At 53.6% G+C, this 20,111-nt stretch overlaps 1 protein-coding gene across 1 annotated transcript in view; it reads right to left on the bottom strand.

Moving 5' to 3' along the window:
- The window catches only part of FCGBP (Fc gamma binding protein), a 90,697-nt gene that overhangs the window by 36,040 nt on the left and 34,546 nt on the right, over window positions 1-20,111 (bottom strand). The window contains exons 10-19 of the mRNA XM_055249854.2: window positions 19,856-20,055; window positions 17,831-17,972; window positions 14,062-14,399; window positions 12,179-12,752; window positions 11,170-11,786; window positions 9,905-10,448; window positions 7,397-7,989; window positions 3,618-4,212; window positions 3,299-3,498; window positions 951-1,092 (exon numbers count right to left, since the gene is read on the bottom strand). Of these exons, the coding sequence (XP_055105829.1) occupies window positions 951-1,092; window positions 3,299-3,498; window positions 3,618-4,212; window positions 7,397-7,989; window positions 9,905-10,448; window positions 11,170-11,786; window positions 12,179-12,752; window positions 14,062-14,399; window positions 17,831-17,972; window positions 19,856-20,055 (3,945 nt within the window). The remainder of the gene's footprint in view (window positions 1-950; window positions 1,093-3,298; window positions 3,499-3,617; window positions 4,213-7,396; window positions 7,990-9,904; window positions 10,449-11,169; window positions 11,787-12,178; window positions 12,753-14,061; window positions 14,400-17,830; window positions 17,973-19,855; window positions 20,056-20,111) is intronic.

Here is a 20,111-nt window from a genome sequence, read left to right as displayed (position 1 = left end):
CAGGTCATCTTTCCCCTTTAATAGTTAATCTCCTATTAATAAGTAAATGATTGTTTAATTAAACTTTCCTCATTCAAAGGGCTGTGTGCTTTCTGTCTCTCGACCGGATGCTGAGCGATATAACCCCCATTCTTGGGAGTCCCTTTTATCCTGCTCATCAGCCCATAGGGTCTCAACCTCTACCCCTTGGTGCTGGAGGTCTCATTCTCTTATCCTTGCGGGGAGGAGGGTTCTCTGCTCTTCACCCTAAGAAATGAGCCCTGGGGGTGGCTCTGTGTCCCACATTTAGTCTAGTCTCCCACATCGGAGACTATACCCCTAGAAATCCTGATCTTCCACTTGAGATGGGTCCCCATATCCAATGTCCTGCCTTGGTGGGGTCTCTGTGCCTGAGACTCAGAACTCTGCTCTCTGTCCCTGCCCCTGGGATCCCAGTCCCTCCCCTGCCCTGTGCTGCTAGTGTCTGAACCCCACACCTAATCCCACACATCAGTGTTCAGCTCACGATGGCCCCCTAGGCTGCTGCTGTTGTATTCTAAAGTCTCACAGGAGCCTCACCTCTTCACTTACATAGTCTACAGCTGCTTTCATGCCACAATGGCAGAGTGAGTAGCTGGAACGACACCATGCACCCTGCGAGCTTAAACATTTACCATGTAGCCCATTAGAGCAAAGGCGTGCCTGTCCCTGCCTTATAACAAGGGTCTCTGACATCCACCCTGAGAAACCTCTGAGGGTCCCCACAGCCTGGACTTTCCCTAAGGGTCCCTAACTCTGACAGTAGGTGGCCTTGGCCCTGTGAAACCTGGCCTAGGGGTCCCAGGTCTGCGACCTCAATCTTTAGTCCTGTGCACCTCCCGCCATGGACACCCCAGTCACACCACCCTCAGCCTGAGTCCCCGTCCTCCATCCCTAGTTGCATCAGCCCCAGTCCCAGCCCAGCCCAGCACCTTTGGTGACGCAGCTCAGGATGCCTCCGGAGGGCTGGCACACCTGCCCCGGCTTGCAGCTGTGTTCCTGGCACACCACGCCTTTACCCGCATGGCACGTGCACTGCTGCCGACAGTTGTCAATGAGGACTGTCTGCTCCGGCTGTGGGGAGAGAGGGCACGGCCATCAGGGACACCATGGGTGGGAGCTGACTCTCACATCTCTGGCGTTCTAGGCACAGAGGGGTCTGGCAGACATCACAGACAAGTGGCATCTCTCAGCAGGATGGCCCCTTGTCTGTGAAGCTGAGGCACAGCATGGCTTTGGGGACGTTATTCATTTGTTCATTCACTCTTATTCATTTACTCATTCATTCCAAAATATCCGCTTAACGTCTGCTGTAGGAGAAATGGTGTGACATAGTAACTAAGAGCAGATCGCCTGGGCTTGAAGCCTGTTTCTGCTGTTTCCAAACTGTGTGACTCTGGGCAAGTTACTTCACCTCTTTATGGCTCAGTTTCCTGATCTGCAAATTGCAGATGATAGTAGCGCCTGCCTTTGGAAGTATAACCGAGTTATATTCAGATAATAACCAAGTTATATTCAGACATGTAAAATTCAGATAAAATGAAAACGGTAGGCCGGGCACGGTGGCTCACGCTTGTAATCCCAGCACTTTGGGAAGCCGAGGCAGGTGGATCACGAGGTCAGAAGATTGAGACCATCCTGGCTAACATGATGAAACCCCGTCTCTACTAAAAATACAAAAAATTAGCTGGGCGTGGTGGCGGGCGCCTATAGTCCCAGCTACTCGGGAGGCTGAGGCAGAAGAATGCCATGAACTCGGGAGGCGGAGCTTGCAGTGAGCCAAAACCGCGCCACTGCACTCCAGCCTGAGTGACAGAGAGAGACTCCATCTCCAGAAAAAGAAAAAAAAAAAAAAACAGAAAAGGGTTTCCTTTAAAACATTCAGATAGGAGAGATACGTGGGGTAGACATCAAACAAGATTGGGAGAATGTGGCTTATTTCTGAAGCTAAGTGATGGGTAAGTACATAGACAGTCATTCCACTATTCTCTTAATGTTTGCATGTTTGAAAGTTTTCAGAAGAAAAAGTTTTTAGATATGTAATGCATAAAAATATGCACACATAGCACTTAAAACAGTACCAGATACATAGTAAGCACTATCTACACATTTTCTGTTACTATTAATATTATTTATGTGAGGAGAACAACAGAGAGAGGGTGCCACCCCTAGGGGAGCTCACAGTCCCTCAAGGGAGATGGACATTAAACAAATACATGCTCCAGTCAAAGAAAAAGGACCAACAGGGAAAGAGTGGGAGAAGGAAGCAGAGGGTGTTAGCAGCTGGTATAACAGACGAAAATCTTGTCTTTGTGGTCAAAAAGGCTCCCTTCATCCAGACCTGGAAGGCAAAGCCACAACTTGACCTGGGGAGTCAGGGGAGGGTTTAAAGCTTCAGAGCCCTTGGTCATATTTAGAAAGATCTTTACCGCTGCCATGTGGAGGGTGGACCAGAGGGAGCAGAGGTAGGAGCTGGGAGGGACCCAGGTGGGAGAGGACCAGCTGGGCCAAGGGAGGGCCATGGGGACGGGGAAAGGAGTGGGTACAAGAGACATTCAAGAGACTGAGTGGACTTGCTGCAGTGGCTCATGCCTGTAATGCTCGCACTTTGGGAGGCCAAGGCAGGAGGATCACTTGAAGTCAGGAGTTCGAGAGCAGCCTGGCTAATATGGCAAAACTCCATCTCTACCAAAACACAAAAAGTTAGCCAGGCGTGGTGGCACCCGCCTGTACTCCTAGCTACTTGGGAGGCTGAGACAAGAGAATTCCTTCAACCTGGGAGGCTGAGGTTGCAGTGAGCTTGAATCTGAGAGGTGGAGGTTGCACTCCAGCCTGGGCAACAGAGCAAGACTATGTCTTAAAAAAAAAAAAAAAAAAGAGGCTCAGTGGGTCGGGCATGGTGGTTCATGCCATTAATCCCAGCACTTTGGGTGGCCAAGGTGAGAGGATGGCTTGAGGCCTGGAGTCCACAACCAGCCTGAGCAACAGGCTAAGTGAGACGCCCCCATTTCTATGTCTCCACAAGAAAATACAAAATTCGCTGGGCTTGGTGGTGCATGCCTATAGTCCCAGGTACTTGGCAGGTGAGGGGAAGGATTGCTTGAGCCAAGGAATTCGGGGCTGTGGTGAACTATGATCGTACCACTGCACTCCAGCCCGGGTGACAAGAGTGAGACCCTGACTCTAAAAGAAATAAATAAGAGGCCAAGTAGGCTGTGGGGCTGATGAGCAGTGGGAGGGGTGAGGCCCCATATTCTGCCCCAGATGAATAGGTTCCTACCTCATAGTGGACGCCATTGTGGTAGCAGCCGCATTGCTGGATGGGCACGCAGGCTTGGCCGTTGTAGAGGAAGCCGGAGTCACATTGGCAGCCCTCAGCACACCCATCTGGGCACTGCAGAGGGGCACTGAGAGCCGAGCAGCCCAGGGAGCAGGTGTCCGCACAGAGCTCGTAGTGACTGTTCGGAGGACACTTCATGGCTGCAAGGAGGGGGTGCCGATCAGAGCCCATGGGGAGGGAGGGGCTGCAAGGCCCAGGGTCTACCCCTTCTGTGCCTCAAGCTCTCCCCTCCCTTTCCCTCTGGCTCTCCCTCACTCACGACAGAAAGTTTCAGTCCTCCAGGGCTCCACGTGGCCTCCAGCCGCCTGGCAAGCACTCACATAGGCATGGATGTTGCTGCAGAGAATGCTCAGGTTCCCGCCACCCAGGCAGATATCAAAGACACAATCTTCCAAGGGACCCTGGGGATCCACCAGCTTGTGGCAGGAGGCCAGTGGCCCTGTGGGGCTGGAGAGGAGCCCACAGAACTCCTCCTTCTGATACTTCTTCTCCAGCTCGGGAGGACACTCGCCGCTGGGGTTGCAGCCCTCGCTCCCCGGCGGGCAGGGGGTCGGTGGCAGGCAGGGAGAGCCGGGCACCACCTCCTCCCAGGAGTTGCCGAACTCATTGGCGTTGCCTGCCTGCGAGCCGTTGGGTTTCTGGAAGTCATCCTTGGGGTCGCCATTGTAGTTCCCACACAGGCCACACATCAGCTGGTAGTAGTTTCCAGGGACGGTGACCCGCACATAGTACACAAGGTCGTAGGCCACACGCAGGCCGAAGTCGGTCTCAATCACAACATCGGAACCATGCTGGGACGCACGGATCTGGCCGTTGGCCAGCACCACGGGCAGTTTCATGTCCACACCGTTCACCTGGGAGGCGAAAGAGGCAGGCCACGCTTCAGAAAGTAAACTTTGAGTGGGGGTCGGACCCTAGTTCAAGCCCACGCCTGATGCTGATCTTTGTGACCTCGCCTCTTAGGCCCTCAGTTTCCTATTTATGAAATGGATGTAATAATAGGGCCTGATAGTGGATTGAATGGTGGTCCCTAAAAGACATATTCACCCAGAATCCCATAACGTGAGCTTACTTGGAATAAAGTTCTTTGCAGATGTAATCAGGGTAATAATCTCAACATGAGATTATCCTGGATTAAACTGGGCCCTAAATCCAATGTCCTTATAAGAGCCAGAAAGGAAAAGACCCAGAGACACACAGAAAAGGCCAGATGAAGATGAAGGCAGGATTAGAGTGGTATTGTCACAAGCCCAGAGAATCTAGAGTCTGCAGAGCTGGAAAGGGAAAGGAAGATGCCCCAACCAGTGTCTTTGGAGGGGGTGCAGCCCTGCCGACACCTTGATGTTGAACTCTGGCACCCAGGACAGTGGAACGTACATTTCTATTGTTTTAAGCCACAAAGCTCATGGTAATTTGTTATGGCAGCCACGGGAAACGAATACAGGTCTCGATGATGTAAGAAGTCTCCAGCTATCCTTTATGTACCACTTGCTGCAGTCATTAATAAGCAATGATCGCCCCCAGAGCCACTTGCCCGAGTTCAGTTTCCCCCTTACCCTCTTTGTCACCTTGGGCAAGTGAGTCACCTCTCCCTGTTTCTGTTTCCTCATCTATCAGGCGGGAATAAGGTGTTTGCCCCACGGAACTGTTGTCAGGATCAGAAAAATTAATATTTGTAAAGTGCTGAGAAACGTGGCTGGCATAGCATGCATGCTTCAGGAGCATTTGCCGTTATTAGCAGCTATGAGTGGAGGTTTTTTTTTTTTTTTTTTTTTTTTTTTTGAGACGGAGTCTCGCTCTCTCACCCAGGCTGGAGTGCAGTGGCGCGATCTCGGCTCACTGCAAGCTCCGCCTCCCGGGTTCACGCCATTCTCCTGCCTCAGCCTCTCCGAGTAGCTGGGACTACAGGCGCCCGCCACCACGCCCGGCTAATTTTTTGTATTTTTAGTAGAGACAGGGTTTCACCGTGGTCTCGATCTCCTGACCTCATGATCCGCCCGCCTCGGCCTCCCAAAGTGCTGGGATTACAAGCGTGAGCCACCGCGCCCGGCGAGTGGAGGTTTTTCTTTTGAAGAGTAAACAGACACCACAGGTTTTCGCTTTAAAGCATCAGCGAGTGGAAAGTTAGGCTAAATTCTTAGGGAAATGAACTTAAACCTATGAGCTGAGGACCAGTGGTTTCAGTTTAAGGTTTACTAGGCACCAACAAAGCCTCGTAAATCGACCCCTGGATGGGGCACAGTGGCTCATGTCTATAATCCCAGCACTTTGAGAGGCCAAGGCTGGAAGATCACTTGAGCCCAGGAGTTCAAGGTCAGCCTAAGCAACATATGGAGATCCTGTCTCTACAAAATAAAAAAGAAAACAAATTAACTGGGCATGGTGGTGCATGCCTGTAGTCCTAGCCACTCAGGAGGCTGAAGAGGTAGGATTGCTTCAGAGCAGGAGTTCGAGGCTGTAGTGAGCTGGGATCACAGCATGGCACTCCAGCCTCGGTGACAGAGCAAGACCCTGTCTCTAAAAAATATATAAATACATCAACCCCTGAGTAACATGCTTTCTCACCCTTCCTTATCACAGACAGTGCACACTGGATTCCTCTGGAAATGTGAAGAATCAGAGGAGAAGGCAGGAGAAAGACATGCTCCTGGCTGAGTCTCCTAAAAAGATGGTCAACTGCCACACTTCCCAAGCAGGACTGGGCGGTGGGTAAGGGCAACTGACTTACTCTTGCCTCAGTTTCCTCAGCTGTAAACTGGGGGGTAATAAGAGCTCCCACATTTGTAGGGAAGCTGGGGGATTCAGTAAGAAGCAACTAACAAGAACATCAACAACTCCTATGTATTTAGGCGCTGTACGTCAGGGGCTATTCTAGGAGCTTGGGAAACATTAGGGAATATATTTAATTAAGTCCTGCATGTCAGCCGGGCACAGTGGCTCATGCCTCTATTCTCAGCACTTTGGGAGGCTGAGGCCGGCAGATCATTGAGCTCAGGAGTTTGAGACCAGCCTGGCCAACATGGCGAAACCCCGTCTCCACTAAAAATACAAAAATTTGCTGGGTGTAGTGTGGCACACCTGTAATCTCAGCTACTCTGGAGGCTGAGGCAGGAGAATCACCTGAACCCGGGAGGCAGAGGTTGCAGTGAGCCGAGATCGCGCCACTGCACTCTAGCCTGGGTGACAAAGCCAGGCTCTGTGTCAAAAAAAAAAAAGTCACGCCTGTCCAGTTCACCAGATTAAGTCAGTAATTGATCAGCACCTTCGCCAATACTGCTACTAGAAAAACAGCTGCGTGTCTGTGTTTCAGTGGGATCTCAGGGGAAACCCCTCCACTGTAACTGAGATGCCAATCTCCACATGAGAGTAAATCTTCTCAGTAAGAAAAGCTCTGCAGAGCAGCACGGGATTCAAGCTCCACCTTTCCTGGGGGACTATGGGCCAGTGATGGGCCATCCCACTCTGAAAAATAAGCAAGTCATAGTGCCTGCAGCTCGCGTTGGAAGCATAGAGACACCATGGACATGAAGTGCCTGGCAGCCAAAAGGTCTGCAGTCAGCTGTATAGAAACTAGAGCTGCTGTTGTTGTTGTTAAGGGGGTGATAGTGTCACCCACAGATTGTCCTTTGTCCATGAAGCTTCTCCAGACTTGGACTTTCTCAACCTCTGATGGCACCACGTCCTGCCAATGAGTGGCAGACTAGGGAGGTGAGTAGGGCGGAATCCAGGATTGAGGTGGGGAGAGGATGGAGTGGGAGGGAGGAGAGGGTGGGAGAAAGTTGGAGAGAAAAGTCAATGCGTGGAGGTGAAGAGAGGGTGGAGACTGAGGGACAGAGTAGGGGGAGCAGCCCCCAAGTCCCTGATGACACCTCCCTCAATGGCTTCCCACTCTGGGTTCTGATTGGCATCTTCTGTCCTCAGGGACCCCAGGCCTCGCACATGCACTCTCATCTCTGTGCCCCCAACTCCTGAGCTGAGCGCTGCCTGTGCCCCACACACCCACAGGCCCCTCGCCCCCTGCTCCCCATCTGCTCTCACCGTGACCTTCCACTGTCTCTGCTCCAGCCGCAGGGTGAAGTTTGCCACCTGGACCGTGATCACCCTGGTCACACTGACTCGCCCATTACCCCAGGCCACGTTCTCCTGCAGGACGGCAAACCGATGCAGGCCAGGCCGGGTGCCGCAGGTCTGAGCCAGCACATACACGCAGGTGCCCATGAAGTCGAAGCGGCGGCCATCGAAGGTGGTGTAGTGGGGATCTCCCGACGCCTGGCAGGTGGTAGAGCCCACAGCCACACAGCCCAAGCTGCCACCGGATGGCCGGCAGGTCTCATGCGGGCCGCAGCTGGAGGGCTCACAGGACACCTCGCCGCCCTCCCGGCAGTGGCAAAGGGAATCACACCCAGGGCCAGGGTAGAAGGTCTGGTCCAGCGGGTAGTAGCGGTCATCGTGGAGGCAGCCACACTGGCCCACAGGTACACAGGTGTCACCACTGAGCACGAAGCCAGCATCACAGACACAGCCTTCACGGCAGGCCGACTCACAGCCCTCGGGTGCCGAGAGGCTCGGGCAGCTCACGGGGCAGGAGTCACCGCAGAGCTCGTAGTGGCTGTGGGCAGGGCACTGCAAGGCTGTGGGGACAAGGTGGGCATGAGCCAGGTAGGTGTTTGAGTCGGGGTCTGGGGAGGCCCTGAGTGGGAAAACTGCTCAGGCCAACTTGGGTGTCTCTGGATATGCACATGTGATCCAGGACATCTAACTGGAGGACTCAGGGTGGGACCTGGAATGGGAGGGGACATGCCCAGGTCTCTCTGACCAAATATTTCTAAAGATCAAATGACTCTGCTCGGCTGATTTTTTTTTTTTTTTTTTTTTTTTTTTTTTTTTTTTTTTTGAGACAGGCTCTCAATCTATCTCACCCAGTCTGGAGTGCAGAGGTGCAATCACAGCTCGCTGCAGCCTCCACCTCCACCTCAAGTGATCCTCCGGCCTCAGCCTCCTGATTAGCTGGGACTACAGGAGTGACCCATCACATCCGGCTGATTTATTATGATTTTTTGTAGAGATGGGGTCTCACTATCTAAGCCAGGCTTACCTGGGTGAAATGGATCACTTGTATCTATTCAGGGTATGCAAGATCAGAACTGACTATGGGTATCTCAGGGTGTGAATGTGACTGGGGTATGGGGCCACATGTATCTTAGGGTATGACTCTGCCTGAGGGCACCCGGCTGTGGGTGTCTGATCTGGAGCATCTCCCAGAGTCCTTCTGACATGGTCTGTCTAAGGGTGTGCCTGGGTGAAGTTGGCAGGATACCTGTGACCAGGAGACCTGCCTCAAGGGAACCACCTAGGACTATCTAACTATGCATCTGTGTGGATCTGCCCAGGGCTATGTCAGGATCCTGATTCTTTCTGAGTGTATCTGACCAGTTAGCATAAAATCTAAGCAGATACCACTGATGGTATGCGACTAATTCTATGTGACTAGGTGTATTTCAGTGTGTGCAACAGAACTGGGCCCTCTGACCAGCTGACACTCACTAGGTCTTCCTAACCAGGGGAACCTTGCTGTGTGACTGAGGCAGGGTCAGCCATCTCAATCTACATGCCTTGGATACCTGAGAGCATGGATCACCAATCCCCAAGACTGTCCTGGGCCCAGGTTTCTGACTAGGTGTTTCTTTTCTTTCTTTTTTCCTTTTTCTTTCTTTCTTTCTTTTTTTTTTTCTGTTGTTTGTTGTTTGTTTTTTGTTTTTGAGATGGAGTCTCTGTCGCCCACGCTGAAGGGCAGTGGTACGATCTCAGCTCGCTGCAACCTCTTTGTTTTTCTTTTCTTTTTTTCTTTCTTTCTCTTTTTTCTTAGCCTGACTGTTGCCCAGGCTGGAGTGCAGTGACAGGATTAGGGCTCACTACAGCCTGGAACTCCTGGGCTCAATGGATCCTCCCGCCTTGGCCTCCACCTCTCGAGTGGCCGGGACTGAAGGCGCACGCCACCACGCTGGCTAATTTTTCATTTTTTTTGTAGAGATGGGGGTCTCACTATGTTGCCCAGGCTGGTCTGAACTTCTGGCCTCGTGATCCTCCCATCTCGTCCTCCCAAAGTACTGTGATTGCCTCCCAGGTTCAAGTGATTCTCCTGCCTCAGCCTCCTGATTAGCTGAGATTACAGGTGCTCGCCACCACGCCCGGATAATTTTTGTAGTTTTAGTAGGGACGGGGGTATCACCATGTTGACCGGGCTAGTCTCCACTTCCTGACCTTAGGTGATCCGCCCGCCTCGGCCTCCCAAAGTGCTGGGATTACAGACGTGAGCCACCGCGCCCACACTCTGACTAGGTGTTTCTGACTGTCTCTCACTGCAGTACCTGACTTGGGGCATTTCAGTGTGTGAGTGCCAAGGTGTTTCCTGACAGGACATACCGAGCTCAGAGGAAGGAAGGTGGCCCCTGAGCCCCATGGAGGAGGAAGGGGCTGCTGTCCTACAGTCCTGGGAAGGACAGGGAGAGACCCTACTATGTGGACCATGCATGGAGCAGTACTCACGACAGAAGTCCGGCTGCCTCCACTCGCCGAGCTGGGCCCCAGCGGCCTGACAGGCTGCCACGTAGGCGGCCACTGCAGGACACAGGCCTCCAGGATGGCCCTGAACTTGGCAGGCGTCCAGCAAGCAGCCCTGGAAGTACTGCGCGGGCGGCACAAGGCCGTGGCAGGGCGCCAGCGGGCCGTCGGTGGCGGAGATCACGCCGCAGGCGTCCGGGCCGCCGAAGGACTCCTGCTGCTCTGGGGTGCACGGCGACGGGCATGGCCCAGACACACATTCCCCGCAGTCCTGGGCGCCGCCCACCTGCCATCCGGCGGGCTTCCCGCCCACAGCCTTCAGGTCGTCTGCGGGGTCCTGGTTGTAGTTTCCGCATAAGCCACAGAGGGCGCCCGCGTACGCCGCCGGCACGCGCAGGCGCACGAAGCTGTCCCCATCGAAAGCCAGCGAGAGCCCTGAGGTTGTGGTCACCACCACGTCGGCGCCGCTCAGGTGTGCGTGCAGGAGAGAGTCCAGCTGGAAGGGCAGCGCCACGAACACGCCGTCGACCTGCGGGCGGGGGGTGGCGGCGGGGGGTGGGGCGCGGTGAGTGGAGAGAACACGGGTTTGAATCCTGGCCCCACCACCTACTAGCTGTGGGACCCTGAGCATGTCACCTCCCCTCGGAAAATAATAATGAGCATCTGTAGGCCGGGCCTGGTGGCACAGCCTGCAATCACAGTACTTTGGGAGGACGAGATGGGAGGATCACGAGGCCAGAAGTTCAGACCAGCCTGGGCAACATAGTGAGACCCCCATCTCTACAAAAAAAATGAAAAATTAGCCAGCGTGGTGGCGTGCGCCTTCAGTCCCGGCCACTCGAGAGGCGGAGGCCAAGGCGGGAGGATCCATTGAGCCCAGGAGTTCCAGGCTGTAGTGAGCCCTAATCCTGTCACTGCACTCCAGCCTGGGCAACAGTCAGGCTAAGAAAAAAGAGAAAGAAAGAAAAAAAGAAAAGAAAAACAAAGAGCCTCTATAGGCTCATGTCACTGACTCCTCATCCTTCTCTAAAACAGGTACTTTTCTTAGAGCAGTTTACAGAGGAACACACTAGGCTCAGAGAGGAAGAAGCTGCTGTGCCAAGCCATCGGGCTCCTAGGCCTATACTCTGACCCTTCCATCATGCCCCAGCTAAGCTGTGAAAGGTGCCCAGGGGAATGGTGAAGCCCTTACCATCTCAGGCAACCCCAGAGCTGGCACCTGCTCCCTTCTGGCCCACAGCCCTCCTCACCTGTAGCTGCCGGGGCCAGCGGGCACTCAGTGTCAGGCTGTGGTTGTAGATTTGCAGGGTGACACTGCGGGTGTAGCTGACAGCCTGGCTGCCCCGGTGCTCATTGGCTACAGTGACAGTGAAGTTCTCAGCCCCCAAGGGTGGTCCGTGGCAGGGTGCACTCAGCAGGTACTCGCAGGTGCCTTGGAAATCGAATCGGTGCCCATCCAGAGTGACGTAATGGGGGTCACCCCACGCCTGGCACTCAGCTGTGCTGACGGGCTGGCAGCCGTGCTGGCCGGATGGCAGGAGGCCACACACTTCACCCAGCCCACAGCTGGCAGGTGTGCAGACCAGCGAGCCACCCCCAGGCCCGCAGCGGCACCTCTGGGAGCAGGTGCCATCAGCCCAAAACTCACTGCCCGCCTCGTGGTAGGTGCCGTTGGCCCAGCAGCCGCAGCTGTTGTTTAGGGGAACGCAGCGGTCAGCACTTAGCACGAAACCCGCGTCGCACTGGCAGCCCTCCACACAGGGGCCCTCGCATACGGCTGGGGTCGTAAGGGGTGCAGGGGATGGACAGCTGGCCGGGCAGGGTGGGCCACAGACCTCATAGTGGCTGTTTTCTGGGCAGGTGATCTCTGTGGGCAGATGAAGGAGCAGGAAGGAGACAAACAGAGAGAAGGGTGTCAAGGGTGGGGTCCCAGGACAGGGTGGGAGGAGACAGACAGAGACACTAGGGAGCAGACAGGGAAAGGGGGAGACAGAGAACAAGACACAGAGAGAGGACACAGAGAAAGACATGGGAGAAAGCGAGACACCAGGAGACCCAAGCAGCAACTGAGGGAGATAGAGAATGAGAAACAGACAGATAGAGACAAGCAAAGCGAGGCCCAGAGACGAGCACCAAGAGACAGAGAGACAAACAGAGAGAAATGAAAACAGAGACCCAGAAGGACCAGAGTGAAACCAAAGCAGCCCCAAAGAGACGGGACCCCGCCCCCAGCCCCGCCTCTGCTCCCCCAACACTCACCACAGCCGACCTGTGCCCGCCAGTCTTCAATGGCAACCCCAGCAGCCTGGCAGGCGGCCACGTAGGAAGCCAGCGCCTTGCAAAGAATGTCATGGGCCCCACCACCCATGCAGACGTCCAGAACACAGCCCTTGAAGAAGCTCTCAGGTGGCACGTGAGCATGGCAGGTGGTGAAGGGGCCCCCTGTGCCAGGGGCCAGGGGTCCGCAGAAGCCAGCGCCCTCGTACTGCTCCAACCGGTCCTCAGGGCACGTTGGGCAGGACCCCTGACATTCGTCCCAACACAGTGGGTCCCAGCCTGGAGCTCGCCAGCTGCCACCCCAGATGGGTATGGAGGGAGCCAGTGTGCCATTAGGGAAGACCTGGTCATTGTTGGGGTTGCGGTCCATGTTACCGCAGAGCCCGCACACTGCGCCATGATAGCTGCTGGGCAGTGTCACGTCTACCCTCCAATTCCAGTCATAGCTGACTTGCAGTCCAAAGTCAGCCACCAGCAGTGCCTTCGATGCACCCTGGGTCACTGAAATCCGCCCGTCGGCCACGGAGACAGGCAAGGCTGTCAGCACACCATTCACCTGGGGGAAGGAGGGAAGGCAAACGGGTCACTGGAGGTGTTACGGCCCCAGCTCTGGCCCTCTGCCTCCCTCTCTCTCATCCTACCGGGGGCTGGGAGAGGCCAAGGCCTTCTCCCGATAGTTGGATTGTCATCTGACACACTGTGGACAGTTGTTCTAGCCCAGGTCTTGGGGAATGCAACCTCACTTTACTTTTTCTAGATCTTCTCCCTTGATCTCTATGTCTCTCCCCTGTCTCTGTCTCTGTCTCTCTGTGTCTCTCTCCCTCAGTCTTCACCTAAGGCTGTATCACTTGGTCTTCTCGCGCTCTCTCTCTGTGTCTCTCTCTCTTTCTGTCTCTCTGTCTCTGTCTCGCCCTCTTCCCTTCCTCCCTACCTCCCTCATTCTTTGTGTGTCTCTTCCACTCACTCCCCATCATTTATTCAGTGCCTACTCTGTTGCATCCCTCAGTCTCTCCATGTGAGCCGCCATTAAGCTATATCTCCATTTCCCTGGGCAGAAAGGATAGCCCATTCCTCTCCCCCAATCTCCCTGTATTTCTTTTTCTTGATTACTTTTTTTTTTCAGACGGAGTCTCACTATGTCACCGAGGCTTGTGTGCAGTGTTGCAATCTCAGCTCTTGTAACCTCTGCCTCCCAGGTTCAAGCAATTCTCCTGCCTCAGCGTCCTGAGTAGCCGAGAATTCAGGAGCATCACCACACCCAGCTAATTTTTGTATTTTCAGTAGAGACAGGATTTCACCATGTTGGCCAGGCTTGTCTCGAACTCCTGACCTCAGATGACCCATCAGCCTCGGTCTCCCAGAGTGCTAGGATTACAGGCATGAGCCACCACGCCCAGCCCAATCTCTCTGTATTTTTCTCCGTGTCCTGGTTTCTGGGCCTCTCACTTGTTCCCTCAAAGACACTCAAATGACTGTTCATCTGGACTAGACTCTGAGCTCAGCATGTGACATGCACCACCTTGCTGTGGGACAGGCCCTGATACGATGCCCACTTCACAGATGAGGAAACTGAGGCCTACCAAGTGAACTGCCCAGCATCACACAGCTCATAAGGAGGAGAGGCTGGATTCAAACCCAGGTCTATAAAAAAGGCAAATGCTGAGGTCCTATGTTAAAGCCCTTAGCAAGGGGCTAGGCTCATCTAATTCCCAGTAACAGGGTGATATTTTTGCTGTAATTATTCTTTTTGTTGACAGTTTGTTTCAGGCCCAGGTGAAGACAAAGAGCCTTGAGCTGCTAACTGTGGTCGTCAGGATCCCTCCTGCCCTCCCGGGGACCTCAGGGGACCATCCTGCCACACATACCCGGACTTTGCCGATCTCGTCCTTGTGGATGGAGATGTTGGTGCCGAGGGCAGCCACAGTGACGAGTCTCACGTAGGACACAGCGGGGTTGCCCCGGTTCTCGTTCTTGGTGGTGACGGTGAAGGGTGTCAGGCCCTGGGTGCTGACCTCCGGGCAGCCAGTTGTTGCCAGCACATAGTTACAGGTGCCCTGGAAGTCAAACTTCCGGCCATCGAAGGAGTGGTAGTGTGGGTCGCCCCACAGCCAGCACGTGGCCTCATAGTTGGGCAGGCACACGCCCTGGCCACCCTGCTCCTTGCACGTCTCCTGTGGCCGGCATGTCACACCGTCGCACGGGTCTGGGGACAGAAGAGGGAGGAGGACCTTGAGGGGCTGCCCCTTGTAAAGGATGGCTGCTCCCTCCACATCTACCCCAGTCTGTGCCAGGGATCTGAGGGTTACCGCAGGCAAGACCAGATTCCAGAGTCCTCATGTCTAGGACCCACTTCCTATAGTTTGCTTTCTTATTTTCTTTTGTTTTGTTGGTTTTTTGAGATGGAGTCTTTCTCTGTCATCCAGGCTGGAGAGCAATGGTGCAATCTTGGCTCACTGCAACCTCTGCCTCCCGGGCTCAAGCAATTGTCCTGACTCAGCCTCCTGAGTAACTAGGATTACAGGTGCCCACCAGCATGCTTGGCTGATTTTTGTATTTTTAGTAGAGACAGGGTTTCACCATGTTGGCCAGGCTGGTCTCGAGCTCCTGACCTCAAGTGATCTGCCCACCTCGGCTTCCCAGAATGCTGGGATTACAGGCATGAGCCACTACGCCCAGCCTGCTATTTCCCACACCAGCCCTTGGGAGTCCTGCACATCTGACACTGAGGCATCATGGTGGACTGTGTCTATGTCTCAGGTGTCAAAGTTCCCATATCTGAGACCTGGGTCCCAGAGGTCCCTACAGCCAAGACTCAGGCCCTAGAGTCCCCCTGCCTCTGAGACTGAGGCCCTGCCATTTGTTGTGTGAGACTGAGGTCCTGGAGCCCCTGCCCCTAAGACCCAGGCTCTGAGGTCCCCATGTTTGAGACGCTGGTCCTGCAGATTTCTGTTTTTAAGTTACAGTTTCCATGGTGCCCTTGCTTGAGAGTTCAGCCTGTTCTTATATTCTAAAGCTTTATAAGAACCTCATCGTCTTCACTTACATAGTCTACGGCTGCTTTCACGCCACAATGGCAGAGGGAGTAGTTGTGATCCAGAAGGTATAGCCTGCAAGCTTAAACATTTACCATCTAGCCCTTTAGAGAAAAGGTGCACTTAACCCCAGTTGAGATCTGTGCCCCAGGGGTCCTTGTGTCTGCGATGCCAGCCCTGAGATTATTCATGTCTGAGATCCCAGCCCCAGAGTTCTCTGTGTTCAAGACCTGGGCCCCAGGCCAGGTGTGGTGGCTCAGGCCTATAACCCCAGCACTTTAAGAGGCTGAGGTGTGAGGATCGCTTGAGCCCTGGAGTTTGAGACCAGCCTGGGCAACATAGCAAGACTTCATTTCTACAAAAAACTTAATAAATTAGCCAGGCATGGTGGTGTCTGCCTGTAGTTCCCCCAGTACTCGGGAGGCTGAGGTGGGAGAATTGTTTGAGCCCAGGAGATGGAGGCTGCAGTTAGCTATGATTGCATCACTACACTCCAGCCTGGGCCACAGAGTGAGACCTTATCTCAAAAAAGAAAAAAAAAGATCTTGGCCTCAGGGTCCCCCATGCCTGAGACCTCAGTCCCCTGGATGTCTCCACATTTGATAGAAATTGGTCTCCAATTTCTCCAAGTCCTAGAGGCCTCTGTGCCCAAGACTAGGGCCCTGGGTGATCTTCTGGCAAGAGCCCAGTGCCAGGGTCTCAGCATGATTTGAAACATTTGAGACCCTAACTAGCTAAGTCTCATGGCCTGGGTCTCCCTCAGTGCAAGACACCATCCCTGAGGGTTGCTGTATTAAAGACAGTAGCCTTGAGGGTTTCTCACTGCTGAGGCCCTGTCCTGGAGGGCTTCTGTGTCCAAGACCCTGTTCATACATTTACTACATCTGTGACCCCAGCTTGTGGAACTCCTGTGTGTGAGAGGCCAATCTTCAAACGTCTCCTTCCTCCTGTGCCTGTTATCAATGTACCGCCTCTCAGCTTCAGATACACCCACAGAGTTAAGCTTTGTGAATACTGGGTGCTGGAGAGTCACTGCAGGAGGGAGGGGCTCCGGGTCTGGCTTCCAGCCAGTTTGGCCCTTCCAGCTCTGGCCAGGGTGTGGGGCCACACTGAGCAAGTTCCACTGGCCCCAGCTGGCTTCGCGGTGAGGGGTTTCCTTCTTGCCAACTCCAGCCTGCAGAAACTCACCCAGTGGGCTACAGCTGCAGTGAGACTGGACTCAGCCGTGGGGCTGATTCTCCCCTCCTTGAAGAGGAGGGGCCAATTTCTCCCTTCCATGAGGCCTCTACCTTAGCCCTAGAGTGGGGGCTACTTCGTATGTCTGCTTTGGTGGTATTCTTTAGTGTTCTCTTTACCATTTCTTATTTCTATTTATTTATTTATTTGTAAAGAGACAAGGTCTTGCTGTCTTGCCCAGGCTGGAGGGCAGTGGTGCAGTCATAGCTCACTGCAGCCTCGAACTCCTGGGGTCAAGTGATCCTCCTACCTCAGCCTCCTAAATAGCTGGGACCGCAGGTGTGCATCACCAGGCCTGGCTAATTTTAAATTTTTTGTGGAGACAGGGGTCTCGCTATGTTGCCCAGGCTGGTCTCAAACTCCTGGCCTCAAGTGGTCCTCCCAAAGTGCTGGGTGTGTGAGCCACGGCACCAGGCCATCTTTACCCTTTAATAGTTAATCTCCTATTAATAAGTAAATAATTCTTTAATTAAACTTCCCTCATTCAAATGGCCGTGTGCTTTCTGTCTCTCAGCTGGATGCTCAGCGATATACCCCCCATTCCTGGGAGTCCCCATTATTCTGCTCATCAGACCTGAGAGTCTTAACCCCCACCCCTTCGTGCTGGAGCTGCCATTCTCTTATTCTTGCGGGGAGGAGGGTTCTCTGCTCTTCACCCTAAGAAATGAGCCCTGGGGGTGGCTCTGTGTCCCACATTTAGTCTAGTCTCCCACATCGGAGACTATACCCCTAGAAATCCTGATCTTCCACTTGAGATGGGTCCCCATATCCAACGTCCTGCCTTGGTGGGGTCTCTGTGCCTGAGACTCAGAACTCTGCTCTCTGTCCCTGCCCCTGGGATCCCAGTCCCTCCCCTGCCCTGTGCTGCTAGTGTCTGAACCCCAAGCCTAATCCCACACACCAGTTGTCAGCTCACGATGGCCCCCTAGGCTGCTGCTCCATTCTAAAGTCTTATAGGGGCCTCACCTCTTCACTTACATAGTCTATGGCTGCTTTCATGCCACAATGGCAGAGTGAGTAGTTGGAAGGAGAATGTACAGCCTGGGAGCTTAAACATTTACCATGTAGCCCTTTAGAGCAAAGGCGCGCCTGTCCCTGCCTTATACTGAGGGCCTCTGACATCCACCCTGAGAAACCTACCTCTGAGGGTCCGCACAGCCTGGATTCCCCTTAAGGGTCCCTGACTCCCACAGTAGGTAACCCTGGCCCTATGAATCCCAGCCCAGGGGTCCCTAGGTCTGCAACCTCAATCTTTAGTCCTGTGCACCTCCCGCCATGGACACCCCAGTCACACCACCCTCAGCCCCAGAGTCCCCATCCTCCATCCCTAGTTGCATCAGCCCCTGACCCAACCCCAGCTCAGCACCTTTGATGACGCAGCTCAGGATGCCTCCGGAGGGCTGGCACACCTGCCCCGGCTTGCAGCTGTGTTCCTGGCACACCACGCCTTTACCCGCATGGCACGTGCACTGCTGCCGACAGTTGTCAATGAGGACTGTCTGCTCCGGCTGTGGGGAGAGAGGGCACGGCCATCAGGGACACCATGGGTGGGAGCTGACTCTCACATCTCTGGTGTTCTAGGCACAGAGGGGTCTGGCAGACATCACAGACAAGTGGCATCTCTCAGCAGGATGGCCCCTTGTCTGTGAAGCTGAGGCACAGCATGGCTTTGGGGACGTTATTCATTTGTACATTTGTTCATTCACTTTTATTCATTAACTCGTTCATTCCAAAATATCCGCTCAATGTCTGCTGTAGTAGTGACATAGTAACTAAGGGCAGATTGCCTGGGCTTGAAGCCCGTTTCTGCTGTTTCCAAACTGTGTGACTCTGGGCAAGTTACTTCACCTCTTGCTGGCTCAGTTTCCTGATTTGCAAATTGCAGATAATAGTAGCACCTGCCTATGGAAGTATAACTGAGTTAATAACACATGTAAAGTGCAGATGAAAGGAAAAGGGTTTCCCTTAAATCATTCAGATAGGAGAGATAAGTGGGGTAGACATGAAACAATATTGGGAGAATGTGGCTTATTTTTGAAGCTAAGTGATGGGTAAGTACATGGACAGTCATTTCACTATTCTCTTAATTTTTGCATGTTTGAAAATTTTCAGAATACAAAGTTTTTAGGTATGTAATGTATATATAAAAATATGCACACATAGCACTTAAAATGGAACCAGATACATAGTAAGCACTATCTACACATTTTCTATTATTATTAATATTATTCATGTGAGGAGAACAAAAGAGAGAGGGTTCCACCCCTAGGAGAGCTCACAGTCCCTCAAGGGAGATGGACATTAGACAAACACATGCTCCAGTCAAAGAAAAAGGACCAATGGGGAGAGAGTGGGAGAGGGAAAGAGAGGGTGTTAGCAGCTGGTATAACAGATGAAAATCTTGTCTTTGTGGTCAGAAAGGCTCCCTTCGTCCAGACCCGGAAGGCAAACCCACACTTGACCTAGGGAGTCAGGGGACGGTTTAAAGCTTCAGAGCCCTTGGTCATATTTAGAAAAATCTTTACCACTGCCACATGGAGGGTGGACCAGAGGGAGCAGAGGTAGGAGCTGGGAGAGAGCCAGGTAGGAGAGGACCAGCCGGACCAAGGGAGGGCCATGGGGATGGGGAAAGGAGTGGATACTAGAGACATTCAAGAGACTGAGTGGACTTGCTGCAGTGGCTCATGCCTGTAATCCCCGCAGTTTGGGAGGCCAAGGCAGGAGGATCACTTGAAGTCAGGAGTTTGAGAGCAGCCTGGCCAATATGGCAAAATCCCATCTCTACCAAAACTACAAAAATTAACTGTGTGTGGTGGCACATGCCTATAGTCCTAGCTTCTTGGGAGGCTGAGGCAGGAGAATTACTTGAACCTGGGAGGCTGAGGTTGCAGTGAGCTTGAACCCAGGCAGCAGAGGTTGTACTCCAGCCTGGGCACAGAGCAAGATTCTGTCTCAAAAAAAAAAAAAAAAAAAACACAGAGAAAGAGAGAGGCTGAGTGGCCCAGGCATGGTGGCTCATGCCATTAATCCCAGCACTTGGGGAGGCCAAGGTGGGAGGATGGCTTGAGGCCTGGAGTTCAAGACCAGCCTGAGCTACATAGTGAGACGCCCCCATCTCTATGTCTCCGCAAGAAAATTAAAAATTCGCTGGGCGTGGTGGTGCATGCCTGTAGTCCCAGATACTTGGGAGGTGATGTGGAAGGATTGCTTAAGCCAAGGAACTCGGGGCTGCAGTGAGCTATGATGCTACCCTTGCCCTCCAGCCTGGGTGACAGAGTGAGACCCTGACTCTAAAAGAAATAAATAAGAGGCCAAGTAGACAGGCTGTGGGGCTGATGAGCAGTGGGAGGGGTGAGGCCCCATATTCTGCCCCAGATGAATAGGTTCCTACCTCATAGTAGACGCCATTGTGGTAGCAGCCGCATTGCTGGATGGGCACACAGGCTTGGCCATTATAGAGGAAGCCAGAGTCACACTGGCAGCCCTCAGCACACCCATCCTGGCACTGCAGAGGGGCACTGAGAGCCGAGCAGCCCAGGGAGCAGGTGTCTGCACAGAGCTCGTAGTGACTGTTCGGAGGACACTTCATGGCTGCAAGGAGGGGGTGCCGATCAGAGCCCATGGGGAGGGAGGGGCTGCAAGGCCCA

This window comes from Symphalangus syndactylus, chromosome 17 (assembly GCF_028878055.3).
Source record: "Symphalangus syndactylus isolate Jambi chromosome 17, NHGRI_mSymSyn1-v2.1_pri, whole genome shotgun sequence".
In the NCBI taxonomy this organism is placed as follows: Eukaryota; Metazoa; Chordata; class Mammalia; order Primates; family Hylobatidae; genus Symphalangus; species Symphalangus syndactylus.
Note: the sequence above shows the minus strand (reverse complement) of the source record. Positions and strands in the feature narration are given on the sequence as shown.